The sequence below is a fragment of the Anomaloglossus baeobatrachus genome, chromosome 1 (genome assembly GCF_048569485.1).
Source record: "Anomaloglossus baeobatrachus isolate aAnoBae1 chromosome 1, aAnoBae1.hap1, whole genome shotgun sequence".
NCBI lineage: Eukaryota > Metazoa > Chordata > Amphibia > Anura > Aromobatidae > Anomaloglossus > Anomaloglossus baeobatrachus.
The window spans coordinates 905,160,769-905,178,035 of record NC_134353.1 but is presented as its reverse complement, the minus strand read 5'-3'; the positions used below and the strand labels follow the sequence as shown (position 1 = coordinate 905,178,035).

At 53.3% G+C, this 17,267-nt stretch overlaps 1 protein-coding gene across 2 annotated transcripts in view; it reads right to left on the bottom strand.

Annotated features, from left to right (window-relative positions):
* Window positions 1-17,267, bottom strand: part of PIAS2 (protein inhibitor of activated STAT 2) — a 262,659-nt gene that overhangs the window by 123,644 nt on the left and 121,748 nt on the right. For both annotated transcript variants that reach the window (XM_075327463.1, XM_075327470.1), the window contains exon 9: window positions 11,070-11,230. In XM_075327463.1, the coding sequence (XP_075183578.1) occupies window positions 11,070-11,230 (161 nt within the window). The remainder of the gene's footprint in view (window positions 1-11,069; window positions 11,231-17,267) is intronic.

Below are 17,267 nucleotides of genomic sequence, written 5' to 3'. Positions count from 1 at the left end.
AACCAGATTGCAGGAAGGAAGGAAAAGTAGGGAATGCAAATGGGCAGGGAGACACTCCCTGAGCAGAGCATTAAGAGAAGAATATCCTCCACATCCTGTGGTAGATCTAGGCAGACGTCGGTTTCCTAGTCTGTCTCATGGTGGCAATGACGTCCTGAGATAATCCTGAAGACGCTAGGATTCAGGACTCAAAGGCCATACCGTCAGGTTCAGGGCCGTAGAATTCAGATGGAAAAAACGGCCCTTGGGACAGTAAGTCTGGCCGGGCTGGTAGTGCCCACGGTTGGCAGACCGTGAGATGCCACAGATCCGGGGACTACGACCTCCTCGGCCAGTCTGTGGCGATGAGGATGGCGCGGCGGCAAACGGACCTGATGTTGCGTAGCCCTCTGGGCAGCAGAGTCAGAGGGGGAAACACATAGGTAGCTGGAACTGCGACCAAACCTGAACTAAGGCGTCTGCCGCCAGAGCTCTTTGATCGTGATACCGCGCCATGAAAATCGGAACCTTGTTGTTGTGCCGAGACGCTATTAGGTCGACGTTCAGCATCCCCCAGCGTTGACAGATTTCCTGAAAACCGTCCGGGTGAAGATACCCTTCCCCTGCGTCCATACCCTGGCAACTGAGGAAGTCTGCTTCCCAGTTTTCTGCGCCCGGGATGTGAACTGCGGATATGGTGGATGCTCTGTCTTCCACCCCCATCAGACTCCGCCGGACTTCCTGGGAGGCTTGCCGACTGCGCGTTCTGCCTTGGTGGTAGATGTATGCCACCGCTGTGGAGTTGTCCGACTGAATTCGGATGTGTGTGCTTTCCAGCCACGGCTGGAAGGCTTGCAGGGCAAGATACACTGCCCAGATTTCCAGCACATTGATTTGAAGGATGGACTCCTCTGAAGAGAGTCCTTGACCGTCTGAGAAGGGGGACGTTCCTTCTAGGGACGTCGACTTCCTATCCCATTGGCAAAGAATGCCACATTGGAGTGGACGCAGATGAAACTGCGCGAAAGTGACTGCCTCTGCATGAGGCGTGTTAAGGGGTGTGACTGGCCGTGAAGGAGAGACTGCACCCCCGTCTGTAGTGAACGCTGTTTGTCCAGCGGAAGCTTCACTATCGCTGAGGGAGCGTGACACTCCATGCCCAGATATGTCAGCGATTGGGTCGGTGTCAGATTTAACCTTGAGAAGTTGATGATCCACCCGAAACTCTGGAGAGTCTCCAGCGCTACGCTCAGGCTGTGTTGGCATGCCTCTTGAGAGGGTGCCTTGACAAGTCGACCGTCCAAGGAAGGATCACCGAGTGACCCTGAGAGTGCAGGACTGCTCCCACTGCTGCCCTGAACTTGGTGAAAACCCGTAGGGCTGTCGCCAGACCGAAGGGCAGGGTTACGAACTGAAGATGCTCGTCTTCAATAACGAAACGTAGCAAACGTTGGTGCTCTGGAGCAATCGGCACGTGGAGATAAGCATCCTGATGTCTATTGATGCTAGGAAATCTCCTTGAGACATTGAGGCAATGACGGAGCGGAGGGATGCCATCCGGAACCGCCTGGCCTTCACGTGCTTGTTGAGCAGTTTTAGGTCCCCCACAATCAGATTGGAGGAAAAACCGTGTCTTGTTCCTGAAGAGGAACAGGAATTACCACTCCTTCTGCCTGCAGAAGAGCATCGGCTCGGTGGGTAGGTGGGGAAGTTCTGAAGAATCGAGCCGGAGGCCGAGAACAGAACTCTATCCTGTACACGTGAGACACAATGTCTCTCACCCACCGGTCTGTGACCTGTGGCAGCTAAATGTCGCCAAGGCGAGAGAGTCTGCCACCAACCGCGGATGCGGAGAGAGAGAGCTTAAAGTCATGAGGAGACCGCCTTGGAAGCGGTTCCTCTGGCTGCCTTCCTTGGGCGTGATTGAGCCCGCCTGGAATCTGAGCCCCTCTGAGCCTTTTGAGCCCTTTTGGACTAGGACAATTTGGACCTGCCCGAGCCTGGGAAGGACCGAAACCTCGACTGTCTCTCTCGGACAGCATTAATAGGGTAAGTCGCAATGCAGACATTGCGAGGATAAGGACGCTACCTGCGGCACAGATGTACCTGTGCTCAAGACCAGCTGCGCAAGACCAGCTGACATAGCTTAGAGTGCCCATACGGCTGCGAATGCCGGAGCAACCGACACGCCGATAGCTTCATAGACAGATTTCAACCAGAGGTCCATCTGTCTGTCAATGGCATCTTTAAGTGAAGTCCCATCTCCACTGCAACTATGGATCTAGCCGCAAGCCTGGAGATTGGGGGATCCACCTTTGGACCCTGGGTCCAGCGCCTGACCACGTCAGGGGGAAAGGGATAACATGTATCCTTAATACATTTGGAGAAACGCTTATCTGGTAAGCGTGGTGATTCTGCACTGCTTCTCTGAAGTCAGCGTGGCCAGAAAAGTACTCAATGTACGCTTGAGATACTGAAATGGGATTTCTCCTGCTGGGAAGCTGACTCCTCCACTGAAGGAGCTGGGGGAGAGATATCCAACATGCCATTGCTGGACGCTATAAGATCATTCACCATGGCGTCACCATCCGGTGTATCCGGATTGAGAGCGGTGTCAGGATCAAAGTCCTGATCAGCTACGTCTGCCTCATCATACAGAGAGTCCTCTGCTGTGACCCTGACTAGTGATGAGGCCGAGTGCCGCTCCCAGCGAGCTCGCTTAGGCTGTCTGGGACTGTCGTCCGTGTCAGAGCCTTCACCCTGGAATGCCTGGGACCCCCCCCGGAGCACTGATTTTGTTCCAAATGAGGGTGGCCAGGGAGCAATGATCAAGATTGCCCATGGCCTGTCTGGACTGCAAGTCACTATCCCATGACAATCTATCAGCCGAAACTGCAACACCGTCCCTGTCCATGGACAGGGTTCACAGGTGGTTCCTTTGGCCACCTCTAGTAGAGACCCCGGCTGACCAAGTGCTACAGGGGAGCATTGCACACAACGGGGGTCAGTGGAACCTGCCGGTGGAACAGTATCACATGCAGTAAAAGCAGCATAGAAAGCCTGTGTTGCTTTTTTGCTGCTGTAGTCTAGCCATCTAGGAGCATATAGCCAAGAATAGCGACCGTACAGTGCAATGTATAGCATACAAGCATAAAGTACAAATGAGCACTTCAGCACATGCAATATGAGCAGCTTAGAAAGCCTGTGCCTTGGCACCCTTGCTTTTTTGCTGCTGTAGACTAGCCATCTAAGAGAATATCGCCAAGAATAGCGACCGTACAGTGCAATGTATAGCATACAAGCATAAGTACAAATGAACACTTCAGCACATGCAATACAAGCAGCCTAGAAAAACTGTGCCTTAGCACCTTTGCTTTTTTGCTGCTGTAGTCTAGCCATTCTAGGAGAATATAGCCAAGAATAGCGACCGTACAGTGCAATGTATAGCATACAAGCATAAGTACAAATGAACACCTCAGCACATGCAATACAAGCAGCATAGAAAGCCTGTGCCTTAGCACCCTTGCTTTTTTGCTGCTGTTGTCTCGCCATCTAAGAGGGCATATAGCCAAAAATAGCGACCTACAGTGCAGTGTAAGCATAAAATACAAATGGACACAACGGTATTTAGTGGGGTCAGCACTTCAGGTGCTGCTTACCGCCCGCCTATAGGCGGGTGTGTGGTCGTCAGAGTCCTGTGACTGGTTGCCCAGAGCTTGTCTTTCGTTCTCCAGCTCGGACTGCAGGAATGGCTGCCGGCGTCCTTCTCCAGCTCGTGTGACGAGGGGCGGGCCGTGGGCGTGCCCCAGGCAAGAGCGGGAAACCAGCGTCCCACTGTGTCCAGTGAAGGGGGCTGGAGAATGCAAAGCAGACTCCAGCCCTCGGCGCTGACTTTCTGTACAGCGTCCCGCCCCTCCCCTGACTGGCAGGGCTGGGGGCGGGAACGAAACGAAAACTAGGCCGCAAAGCCGGGGACTCGAGTAATAAGCGCGGCCGTCCTATGTGCACGGCCAGCGCGGAGTCCCCGGCGCACCACAAGTCCCAGCCGCGCCACAGTGTAAAAACACCCAGCAGCGGCCCGGCAGTTCCCAATACATAAATTCACACAGCAAAGCTGCCGTGAATAATAGCACGAGCGCTCCGCGCTGTTGTCCCCGGCGCACTAGCACTCCCAGCAATGCTGGTGTGTGTGTGCGCGATGTGTACGGGGACACAGAGTACCTTAATGTAGCAGGGCCCTGTCCCTGACGATACTCAGCTCCATATCCAGCAGGTTCTCTGGGTCTGTGGATGGAGCCCGGTCTCAGTGCCTGGAGACCTGTAAGATCCCACTTCACCCAGAGCCCTGAGGGGGGATGGGGAAGGAAAACAGCATGTGGGCTCCAGCCTCCGTACCCGCAATGGGTACCTCAACCTTAACAAACACCCGACAAAAGTGGGGTGAGAAGGGAGCATGCTGGGGGCCCCATATGGGCCCACTTTTCTTCCATCCGACATAGTCAGCAGCTGCTGCTGACTAAAAACAGTGGAGCTATGCGTGGATGTCTGACCTCCTTCGCACAAAGCTTGAAAACTGAGCAAGCCCGTGATCCCACGGGGGGTGTATAGCCAGAAGGGGAGGGGCCTTACACTTTTTAGTGTAATGCTTTGTGTGGCCTCCGGAGGCAGTAGCTATACACCAATCGTCTGGGTCTCCCAATGGAGCGCCGAAGAAAACAGGGGCGGGTGCTGGGTCTCCCAATTGGAGCTAGAAGAAAAGGAATTTACGGTAAGTAAACAAAATTCCCTTCTTCTTTGTCGCTCCTTATTGGGAGACCCAGACAATTGGGACGTCCAAAAGCAGTCCCTGGGTGGGTAAATAATACCTCATAATAGAGCCGTAACGGCTCCGTCCTACAGGTGGGCAACTGCCGCCTGAAGGACTCGCCTACCTAGGCTGGCATCTGCCGAAGCATAGGTATGCACCTGATAGTGTTTCGTGAAAGTGTGCAGGCTCGACCAGGTAGCTGCCTGACACACCTGCTGAGCCGTAGCCTGGTGTCGCAAGGCCCAGGACGCTCCCACGGCCCTGGTAGAATGGGCCTTCAGTCGTGAGGGAACCGGAAGCCCCGAGGAACGGTAAGCTTCGAGAATTGGTTCCTTGATCCACCGAGCCAGGGTTGACTTGGAAGCTTGTGTCCCTTTACGCTGGCCAGCGACAAGGACAAAAAGTGCATCCGAGCGGCGCAGGGGCGCCGTACGAGAAATGTAGAGTCTGAGTGCTCTCACCAGATCTAACAAGTGCAAATCCTTTTCACATTGGTGAACTGGATGAGGACAAAACGAGGGTAAGGAGATGTCCTGATTGAGATGAAAGGACAGAAAAGTGGGCAAGGCAAATGGCCAGGGAGAAAACCCCTGAGCAGAGCACCACGACAGGAATATTTTCCACGTCCTGTGGTAGATCTTGGCGGACGTTGGTTTCCTAGCCTGTCTCATAGTGGCAATGACCTCTTGAGATAATCCTGAAGACGCTAGGATCCAGGACTCAATGGCCACACAGTCAGGTTGAGGGCCGCAGAATTCAGATGGAAAAACGGCCCTTGAGACAGCAAATCTGGTCGGTCTGGCAGTGCCCACGGTTGGCCGACCGTGAGATGCCTGGAGCGACGAGGATGACGCGGCGGCAGTCGGCCCTTATCTTGCGTAACACTCTGGGCAACAGTGCCAGAGGAGGAAACACATAAGGAAGCCGAAACTGCGACCAATCCTGAACTAAGGCGTCTGTCGCCAGAGCTCTGTGATCTTGAGATCGAGCCATGAATGTTGGGACCTTGTTGTTGTGCCGTGACGCCATTAGGTCGACGTCCGGCATCCCCCAGCGGCAACAGATCTCCTGAAACACGTCCGGGTGAAGGGACCATTCCCCTGCGTCCATGCCCTGGCGACTGAGAAAGTCTGCTTCCCAGTTTTCTACGCCCGGGATGTGAACTGCGGATATGGTGGATGCTGTGGCTTCCACCCACAGCAGAATCCGCCGGACTTCCTGGAAGGCTTGCCGACTGCGTGTCCCACCTTGGTGGTTGATGTAAGCCACCGCTGTGGAGTTGTCCAACTGAATTCGGATCTGCTTGCCTTCCAGCCACTGCTGGAACGCTTTTAGGGCAAGATACACTGCCCTGATCTCCAGAACATTGATCTGAAGTGAGGACTCTTGCTGAGTCCACGTACCCTGAGCCCTGTGGTGGAGAAAAACTGCTCCCCACCCTGACAGACTCGCGTCCGTCGTGACCACCGCCCAGGATGGGGGTAGGAAGGATTTTCCCTTCGATAATGAGGTGGGAAGAAGCCACCACCGAAGGGAAGCTTTGGTTGCCTGAGAGAGGGAGACGTTCCTGTCTAGGGACGTCGGCATCCTGTCCCACTTGCGTAGGATGCCCCATTGAAGTGGACGCAGGTGAAACTGCGCGAAAGGGACTGCTTCCATTGCTGCCACCATCTTCCCCAGGAAGTGCATGAGGCGCCTCAAGGGGTGTGACCGACCTTGAAGGAGAGATTGCACCCCTGTCTGTAGTGAACGCTGTTTGTCCAGCGGAAGCTTCACTATCGCTGGAAGAGTATGAAACTCCATGCCAAGATATGTCAGCGATTGGACCGGTGTCAGATTTGACTTTGGAAAATTGATGATCCACCCGAAACTCTGGAGAATCTCCAGAGTAACGTTGAGGCTGTGTTGGCATGCCTCTTGAGAGGGTGCCTTGACCAGCAGATCGTCTAAGTAAGGTATCACTGAGTGACCCTGAGAGTGGAGGACCGCAACTACTGTAGCCATGACCTTGGTGAAAACCCTTGGGGCTGTCGCCAGGCCGAACGGCAGTGCCGCGAACTGAAGGTGTTCGTCTCCTATGGCGAAGCGCAAGAAGCGCTGATGCTCTGGAGCAATTGGTACATGGAGATAAGCATCCTTGATATCGATCGATGCTAGGAAATCTCCTTGGGACATTGAGGCGATGACGGAGCGGAGGGATTCCATCCGGAACCGCCTGGTCCTTACGTGTTTGTTGAGCAGTTTTAGGTCCAAAACAGGACGGAAGGACCCGTCCTTCTTTGGAACCACAAACAGGTTGGAGTAGAAACCGTGACCCTGTTGCTGAAGAGGAACCGGGACCACCACTCCTTCTGCCTTCAGAATGCCCACCGCCTGCAGAAGAGCCTCGGCTCGCTCGGGAGGCGGAGATGTTCTGAAGAATCGAGTCGGAGGACGAGAGCTGAACTCTATCCTGTAACCGTGAGACAAAATGTCTCTCACCCAACGGTCTTTTACTTGTGGCAGCCAGGTGTCGCAAAAGCGGGAGAGCCTGCCACCGACCGAGGATGCGGTGTGAGGAGGCCGTAAGTCATGAGGAAGCCGCCTTAGTAGCGGCACCTCCGGCGGTCTTTTTAGGGCGTGACTTAGACCGCCATGCGTCGGAGTTCCTCTGATCCTTCTGCGGCCTTTTGGACGAGAATTGGGACCTGCCCGCACCCCGAAAGGACCGAAACCTCGACTGTCCCCTCCTCTGTTGGGGTGTTTTTGGTTTGGCCTGGGGTAAGGATGTTTCCTTTCCCTTGGATTGTTTGATGATTTCATCCAATCTCTCACCAAACAAACGGTCGCCAGAAAATGGCAATCCAGTTAAGCACTTTTTGGAAGCCGAATCTGCCTTCCATTCCCGCAGCCACAAGGCCCTGCGTATTGCCACCGAATTGTCGGCTGCAACCGCCGTACGGCTCGCAGAGTCCAGGACAGCATTAATAGTGTAGGACGCAAATGCCGACGTTTGAGAGGTTATGGACGCCACCTGCGGCGCAGACGTACGTGTGAGTGCGTCAATTTGCGCCTGACCAGCTGAGATAGCTTGGAGTGCCCATACGGCTGCGAATGCTGGAGCAAAAGACGCGCCGATAGCTTCATAGATGGATTTCAACCAGAGCTCCATCTGTCTGTCAGTGGCATCCTTGAGTGAAGCTCCATCTTCCACTGCAACTATGGATCTAGCCGCAAGTCTGGAGATTGGAGGATCCACCTTGGGACACTGAGTCCAGCCCTTGACCACGTCAGGGGGGAAAGGGTAACGTGTATCCTTAAGGCGCTTGGAAAAACGCTTATCTGGACAAGCTCGGTGTTTCTGGACTGCCTCTCTGAAGTCAGAGTGGTCCAGAAACATACTCTTTGTACGCTTGGGAAACCTGAAACGGAATTTCTCCTGCTGAGAGGCTGACTCCTCCACTGGAGGAGCTGAGGGAGAAATATCCAACATTTCATTGATGGACGCAATAAGATCATTCACTATGGCGTCCCCATCAGGAGTATCAAGGTTGAGAGCGGCTTCAGGATCAGAATCCTGATCAGCTACCTCCGCTTCATCATACAGAGAGTCCTCTCGCTGAGACCCTGAACATTGTGATGATGTCGAGGGGATATCATAGCGAGCTCGCTTAATCGGTCTGGGGCTGCGGTCCGTGTCAGAGACCTCACCCTGGGATCCATGAGACACCCCGGGAGGACATTGCTGTTCCAACTGAGGGGGACCAGGGGGCAATGATTCCACAGTGCCCCTGGCTTGAGATGCCGGCCTGGACTGCAAGGCTTCTAATATCTTAGCCATAGTCTCAGAAAGTCTTTCAGTAAAAACTGCAAACTCCGTCCCTGTCACCTGGACAGTGTTAACAGGTGGTTCTCCCTGGGCCACCCTTAGCAGAGACTCCGGCTGAGAAAGTGCCACAGGGGCCGAGCATTGCACACAATGAGGGTCAGTGGAACCTGCCGGCAGTATAGCCGTACATGCTGCACAGGCAGCATAGTAAGTCTGTGCTTTGGCACCCTTGCTATTTGTGGACGACATGCTGTTGTCTCCTCTGAGCAATACAGGAGGGTATATAGACAAAAATCAACAGTGCACCATACAGTGTAAAGTATAGTCTATAATCATATAATCTATAAGTACACTTCTGCACTAGTGGGGCCAGCACCACAGGTGCTGCTTACCGCCTGCGCAAAGCGGTTGTGTGGGCACCAGAAATCCTGCCTGGGTCTCCCTGAGCTTGTCTCTCCTCTCCAGCGTTAGCAGAGCTGAGAGGAATGGCTGCCGGCGTCCTGAGGAGAGGAGGGAGCCGTGGGTGTGACCCAGAAAAGTGCGGGAACTGGTGCCCCACTGTGCAGAGTGAGGGGGGTGGAGTATGCAAAGCATGCTCCAGCCCTCAGTGCTGCCGTCCTGTACAGCGTCCCGCCCTTCCCCTGATTGGCAGGGCTGGGGGCGGGAAGAAAACGAGACTAGGCCGCAAAAGCCGGGGACTCGAGTTATAAGCGCGGCTGCCGTATAAGCGCGGTCGGCGCGGAAGTCCCCGGCGCACTAACAGTCCCAGCCGCGCCGCAGTGATAACCATGGCAGCGGCGGTCAGCGCGGCAGTCCCCCTACACGAACACACTCAGCGACGCTGAAGTGTGTAATGGCACAAACGCAGCCAGCGCTGCTGTCCCCGGTGCACTAGCACACCCAGCAATGCTGGAGTGTTGCTGTGCGCGGTCCCCACGGGGACACAGAGTACCTCAAAGTAGCAGGGCCATGTCCCTGAACGATACTCGGCTCCTATCCAGCAGGGTCCTCAGGAGCTGTGGATGGAGCACGGTCTCCTGTGCCTGGAGACCGAAAGGATCCCACTTCACCCAGAGCCCTAATTGAGGGATGGGGAAGGAAAGCAGCATGTGGGCTCCAGCCTCCGTACCCGCAATGGATACCTCAACCTTAACAACACCGCCGACAAGAGTGGGGTGAGAAGGGAGCATGCTGGGGGCCCTGTTATGGGCCCTCTTTTCTTCCATCCGACATAGTCAGCAGCTGCTGCTGACTAAGCTGGGGAGCTATGCGTGCATGTCTGCCTCCTTCGCACAAAGCATAAAAACTGATGAGCCCTTGGCAGCACGGGGGGTGTATAGGCTGAAGGGGAGGAGCTTTACACTTTTAGTGTAATACTTTGTGTGGCCTCCGGAGGCATAGCTATACACCCAATTGTCTGGGTCTCCCAATAAGGAGCGACAAAGAAAAACGCAAATTGGGATTTTCAGGGTCACAGAGACTGAGTTCAAATCAATCTGCGCAGATAAATGTATGAGGAAAAATAACCACACAGAGACGTGGCTCTATTCGGGAGAAGCTCAATGGTCTTCTGATCCGTATATTATAAAATACACACAGTTATTCAGTTCAACATTGTCCCCGATTGGTTAGAGATAACCAGCAATGTCCATATAGTACCTCATTAGCCTGTTTCTGGCTTCCTAATACCAGTTTGAATACTTCTTTTTTAACATGTTGCTGAGTAAGAATGAGGAGTCAACCTGCCACATCTCACATCCCACATTTCACATAGAACTAACGGATTACAGATTCTCTCAGTATATTCTAAATACCTCTTTGTTCATTGTTCCTTCTGGCTTGATTATCTAGTTAACACATTCTTGATCACACGTCTTAAAGTTATAATGGCGTCTATGCGATTTTCATACAGACATACAGATAATTATGCAACGACATCTATGCTTTGTTTATATACACACACACAGATTATCTTATTACATCTGGACCAGGCCTACCCTCACATTGCCATATGCCAGCTAGCCCAGACTTATCTCTTCATTGCACCCGGCTTCATAGTGCACATGACCACCGGGTGCGCGAGTCCTGGCTTCAAAAACCCATGTAGTGCACATGACCAAAAGTCCAGGACCGTGTACACTGAGCCGAAATCAGGACTCAGACGCGATGGCAGCAGAGAGCTCAGCGAGACCATCCTATGCAAATTGATTTCCATGTTAACACGCCCACAGGGGCGTACTAACAAGCTAAGTGGGCCGACTAGCCAGGGAAAGTCACGCCCTTGTGACTAGTCCCTGGCCTCATTAGTATATGATAAAAGATCTTTAGAAATACTTTTTCTAAAGATCTCTTTATCTATGCCACTATTTCCTGGGACAGTTAGGCAGGGATTAGCAATATGCACCCAGAACTGCTTGTGGTTCTGGGTTCATATTGCACCTGATAGATTCCTCTTAAAAACAAAAAAGTACATACCCGTCTAATATGAGGCCCTCGTAACTGGCCTTCTTGTCACACACAGGGCAGATCCAGGTGGGTTTCTTTTCATTCATTTGCAGATAAAGTGCAGCGTCGAAACATTGCAAATGTGTGCAGGTGACGGCCCGACAAGGAAAAGTTAGCCTCATTTTTCCAAGCTGAATAGTGCAAGATTTACAAAAAACGTTAATCATTGATAAACAACCAGAATATGTCTTCGAGACAATGGAAATTGCAGCAAGAAGACTTTTCTAAAGCAATTTTAACACATCGATAAAGTAGAATTCCCAATAGGTCACAAAAAAGAGAATTTTGTTACTTACCGTAAATTCTTTTTCTTATAGTTCCGTCATGGGAGACCCAGACCATGGGGTGTATAGCTACTGCCTCCGGAGGACACACAAAGTTACTACACTCAAAACGTGTAGCTCCTCCCTCCTAGCATATACACCCCCTGCTAGCCAGTCCTAGCCAGTTTAGTGCAAAAGCTGAAGGAGGACATCCACCCACAAGAAGAGACAGAGTAAAATCCGGAAGAACCGGAACCTCTGTCTACAACAATAACAGCCGGTGAAGACACACGGAACAAGAAACCTGCCAACAGGCAATAGGGAGGGTGCTTGGTCTCCCATGACGGAACTATAAGAAAAAGAATTTACGGTAAGTAACAAAATTCTCTTTTTCTTTATCGTTCCTATGGGAGACCCAGACCATGGGACGTTCAAAAGCAGTCCATGGGTGGGAATAAACAGACAACTGAGAAGCAGGCAAACCCAACTTCACAAATGGGCGACAGACGCCTGAAAGATGCGTCTGCCCAAGCCCACGTCTGCCAAAGCAAGAGCATGCCTTGGATAGAGCTTCGAAAAAGTATGCAGACTAATTCGAGCTGCAGTCTGACAGACCTACTGAGCCGTAGCCTGGCGTGAAAGCCCAAAAGGCACCGACAGGTCTGATCAAATGTGCTCTAATCCCCGGCGGGGAAGGCACTTGAGTACACTTGTAGGCCTCGGAAATGGCCGACCTAAGCCAACGAACCAGGGTCGGCTTAGATGCCGAGAGACCGCTACGCTGACTAGCAGTCAGTACTAGAGAGAGGTGCACCGCCTAATAACGGCGGTGCGAGACACATAGATCCGGGGCGCCCTCACCAGATCCAGGATATGCAACGCTTCCTCAAAGCGATGAACAGGAGCCGGACAAAAGGAAGGCAGGAAAATTGCCCCGGATAAGGTGGAAGCTGTAACCACCTTAGGGAAAAAAGTCCGGAGTCGGACGGAGACCACCTTGTCTTGATGCAAAAGACCAAAAAAAGGGGGTGACTCAGAGAAAGTGCCGCCAGAACTCCCTGGCGGGAAATTATAGCCACTAGAAAGACTACTTTCTGTGAAATATGAAACAAAGAAACCTCCCTAAGAGGCGCAAAGGGGGGTTTCCGGGAACCGGGAGGACCGGATTAAGGTCCATAGGCCGCCGGAAAGGCGGAATGATGTGAGATGCGCCCTTAAAGGAGCGCACCGGAGCCAGCCGGACGATACGCCGCTGGCACATACTGACAGAGCCGAGACCTGTCCCTTAATGAGGGATAGTCCTAGCTGTAGACCGGACTGTGGAAGGGACAGGAGGGTCGGCAAGGCTAAAAAGGTCCAAGGACACTTTGGAGCTCGAGTCATAGCGGAGATGACTTCAGGAAGGATACCAGAAGTCGCCAAGATCCAGGACTCAATAGCTACGCCGTCAATCTGAGAATCCAGAATTCTGACGGAAAAAACGGACCTTTTGAGAAAAGGTCTGGACGGTCCGGAAGATGCCATGGCAACCTAACGGACAAAAGGAGCAGGTCAGGGTACCAAGCCTGCCTGGGTCAGTCTGGAGTAAGAGAATGACCCGACGGCCCCCTTTACTGATCTTGCGCAGGACTCTGGGCAAGAGGTAGGGACGAAGCTGGGATCAAACATGAGCCAGTGTGTCTACCGCAAAACCTGAGGATTGTGGACCACGGTTGGACAGCTGAAATAGTCTGCCTCGCAGTTTTGACATCTAGGATGTGGGCTGCGGATACGGTGGACTAGGAGTCCCTTGTCCACTGAAGAATGTTGAGGCGCCAAGATTGCCAGGCGGCTGAGTGTCCCGCCCTGGAAGTCGATGTAGGAAAACGCTGTCACGTTTTCCGACTGGACTCGAATGTGCCTAGCCGCCAACAGATGGCGAAGGCTTAGAGAGCTAGAAAAAGAGCTCTGATTTCCAGCCTATTGATCCAGAGGGCTGATGCGGACAGAGTCCAAGCGCCCTGCGCTCCACGGTGGAGATATACTGCTCCCAAGGCGGAAAGACCAGCACCCTGGTGAGGATCACCCGGGACGGGGCCAGGAAGGAGCGTCCCTGAGACAGAGTGGCCGAAACCACCACTGAAAACGAGCCCCTGGTCAGTGGCAAAGCCACCACCCCGTGGAAGGAGGGAGTTCGCGTGTACAGCGGAAAACATCCAGTCTCAGAGGACGCAGGAGAAACTGGGCAAGGAATCGCTTCCATTGACGCCACCGTCTGACCAGCACCTGTATTTGGTGTCTGATAGAACGACGTCGACCGCCAGCGGAGGGACTACTGATCGACTAAGAGCAGCTTCACAAGAGCCGACAGAGTCTCGAATTGCGTCCCTGAGAACCTCTGGTTCGAAGTCAGAGTGGACTTGAACAGAATGACAAGCCACCCGAATAGGTTAGAGTGGCGAGAGTAAGCGAAGTACTCTGCTAAGAGTCTGCACTGGATGAAGCCCCGAGAAGAAGGCCGTCCAGGGCAAACGATCACTGCCAATCCCTAGGGGTGCAGGACCTTAATCACAGCAGCCCCAATGAGAATACTCGAGGGGCCGTGGCTAACCCCAAGGGAAGAGCCACGAATTGGACCACTCCGATGGCAAAACGTAGTCAACGCTGGTGTGAAACTGCGATTGACCCCTGCCGAAAAGCATCTCTGATGCCGATGGCTGCTAGGGAATCTCCTTGGGTTCTTGATTGATCCGGTGAAAAAAAACACACGGAACAAGACCGAGGCTCCATGTGAAAACGCCACACCTGACCATGCTGAAAAAGCTAAAGATCTAGGTCGGAAGGCACCGCCCTCTTCGGGGACTAGAAATAGATTTGAACAAAAATCTCAGAACCGTTCCCAGTCGAGAACCGGTACAATTACTCCATTGGCCTGCAAGAAATGCCACGGCCTGTGAAAAGGCGGCGGCCTTGGAGCCGGGAGGTGACAGAAAAAAATCTGTTTGGCGGGTGGACAGAAATCCATCCTGTAGCCATGGGAGATATGATCCCGCCCCCACTGAACGGAGACGTGGTAGAACCATACGTCGCCAAGTGGAGAGAGCCTGCCACCGACCAAGGAGGTGGTTGGCGTGGCTAGATAGCTCGGAGGAAGCTGACTCCGTGGTAGCATCTCCTGCGGTCTTTTGAAGACGCAGCTTCAAGCTATTTGGTTCTATGAACCAAGGCCGAGCTAGAGGACGATCAGATGGAGGAACGGAAACCACCAAAACCTCAACTGATTCCTGTCCTGGACAGGTTCCCTGGTTTAGGTTTGTGGCAAGGAAGAACTCTCCCCGCCAAGAGCTTCCTGAATTTCATCCAGTTGGTTCCGAAGAGACTGGTCCCACCAAAGGGGAGCCCAGCAAGGAACCCCTATAGAGGCATCTGCTTTCCATTACCGAAGCCACAGGAGCCTGCGGATAGCGAGGAAAGTAGCCAAGACCACCGCCGTGCGGTGTCCAGTATGGCAGACCTGGCATAGGATGAAAAGACTGAAGTCTGGAAGTTCAGGCAACCGTTTTGGGCATAGAGTCCCTGTGAGGGAATGCATCTCCTCCAGACAAGCAGAGAAGGTACAAAAGAACCGCACTGCTGTAAAGCTGAGGAGAACGAAGCTGCTGCCGCCCCAATACCGACTTGGCCCAAGGACAACCGGGCGGACCGCAAAACCTTAAGTGAGGAGCTAACAGCCACTGACATAACGGTCCGGGCTGAGCCACCTGAGGTGACTGAGCCCACTTCTTGACCACCATTGGTGGACAGGGGAAACACAGTCCTCAGAATCACGCTTCATGGGAAGCGACTGTCAGAGCGGACCCTGGGCTTGGTCACAGGGGCCTGAAAACTGGAGTGGTTAAGGAACACACTTTGTGTTCTCCTAGGTAAGGTAACTCCGGCGGATTGGGGTCCAGTACAAAATTAATGTACCGTGGGAGCCCTATAGAGGTGCCGTCAGCCACTGATACAACTATCCGGGCTGAAAGTCTGGACACTGGAGGGGCCACGTTTGGCGAATGAGTACACTCCTTGACCACCTCTGATGGGAGGGGGAAACAGGCCGCAGAACCCCGCTTTCGGGTCTGCAGGACAGGCTGTGAGCTTGGACGCAGCAGGCTGAAAACTGGAGTGGTTAAAGAACACACTCCTCGTCCTGTTAAAGGTATACTGATGCCTTTCTGCCAGCGGGGAATACTCCCCTGATACGGGCGGATGGAGGTCCAGTACAAGTATAATGGACGCAATCCAATCATTCGGCTCTGCGTCACGTACGGACGGATCAATGTACATAAAGTAGCGTCCGAGCCCCTGGTAGAGACATCCTCCTCGTCCAGTGAGTCAGCTCGTAATCGGAGCTGCGGGACGGGGAAGGACAGGGGACCCTGCGTCTCCCTGTCAGGAGGACGGGGTCTGAGCCCAGAAGGAGAGTCCTTTGTGAGCTTTATTGAGCGAGCTGAAGCAGAAAACGCCCTGAGAGGGGAGCTGCATGCTCAGCAGATGCCAGGACAGCCGACCCCTGGAAATAGGATTCCCTCAGGGGTCAGCCACCGAAACCGGAGCAGATGGAGGGGCCACTAATTAGCAATCATTCGGCTCTGCCTCCAAGCTGAGGGGCCACCATGGTTATGAGCTCGGTACAGCCGTACGAGACTACCTGCAGTGCATAATAAAAACAACCTGCAGCCCTGCTCTGTGAGACATGCTGCAGAGGTGGGGGCTCTGTCAAGACTGGCCCCCAGCATATATAAACCGATAAAACAAGCAGCTGCACAACCGGAGGTTGTGGCTGCCAATCGTTTAAACAGACATGTCTGTGCCCCCTGGTCCCTCAGCCCAGGTCCCCACTTGTCACACTGTGGAATCTCTGTGCCTATGCAGGCACAGAGAACGCCGAGAAAATGGCGACCGGAGCGAGGAGAGGGGGCTGGGCCTACTCTTAGAGCGGCAAAAGGATTCCCTCAGTGAGGTAGCCAGGGGAGGGAATCCTTCCTCAATGAGGAGTGTCCCTTCCCCTGTGCTGCGCAGCCGCTGGGCGGAGCTACACTGCCTCTCTGCAAGACTGACATGCAGAGACAGTGGAAACCGAAACTAGGCCTCAGGCGAAGCCGGGGCCTAGAGTAAAACATGCGGCCGGCGTGCAGGCACCATCGGCGCGGTTCTCCAGTGAAAACTGGAGAACCGGCCGGAAATGTTAACACCAAACATAAAACACACTCCCCCAATAAATAAACATAAAGGACCCCTGGAAAGACCACTTTCTGTGGTAATAACGTCTCATATACTTAGCTTGAGACGCAGGTTGCCAGGTTCCTGGGGGATGATAGCTCCGTCCAGCAGGGTCCTGCAAAAGGGCTGCGGATGGAGACCGGTCTCCTGCAAAGCAGTGAGAACCGTGTTGGCTCCCACTTCAAGCCAGAGCCCCAGCATGGGATGGTGAAGGAGCGCGGCATGAGAGGGATACAGCCCTGAAATCAACCTTAACAGCACCGCCCAGTGGGGTGAGAAGGGGCATGCCGGGAGTCCAGACTGGACCCGCTTTTCTTCCAAATCTTTGTCCAAAAGGAAAAATCAAAAATCAAAATCAGAGAATGCATGTGTGTGTGACCTCCTGAAACACAAAGCATTAAACTGGCTAGGACTGGCTAGCAGGGGGTGTATATGCTAGGAGGGAGGAGCTACACGTTTTGAGTGTAGTAACTTTGTGTGTCCTCCGGAGGCAGTAGCTATACACCCCATGGTCTGGGTCTCCCATAGGAACGATAAAGAAAGAGGATGTCAATTGAGACAACTAGTACAAATTTGGGCACTTTATATCTCTAAACTTAATTTCCTGAATAATCTGCCATAACAGGAGGTTGACTGAAAGACACACATGATGGTTAGAATA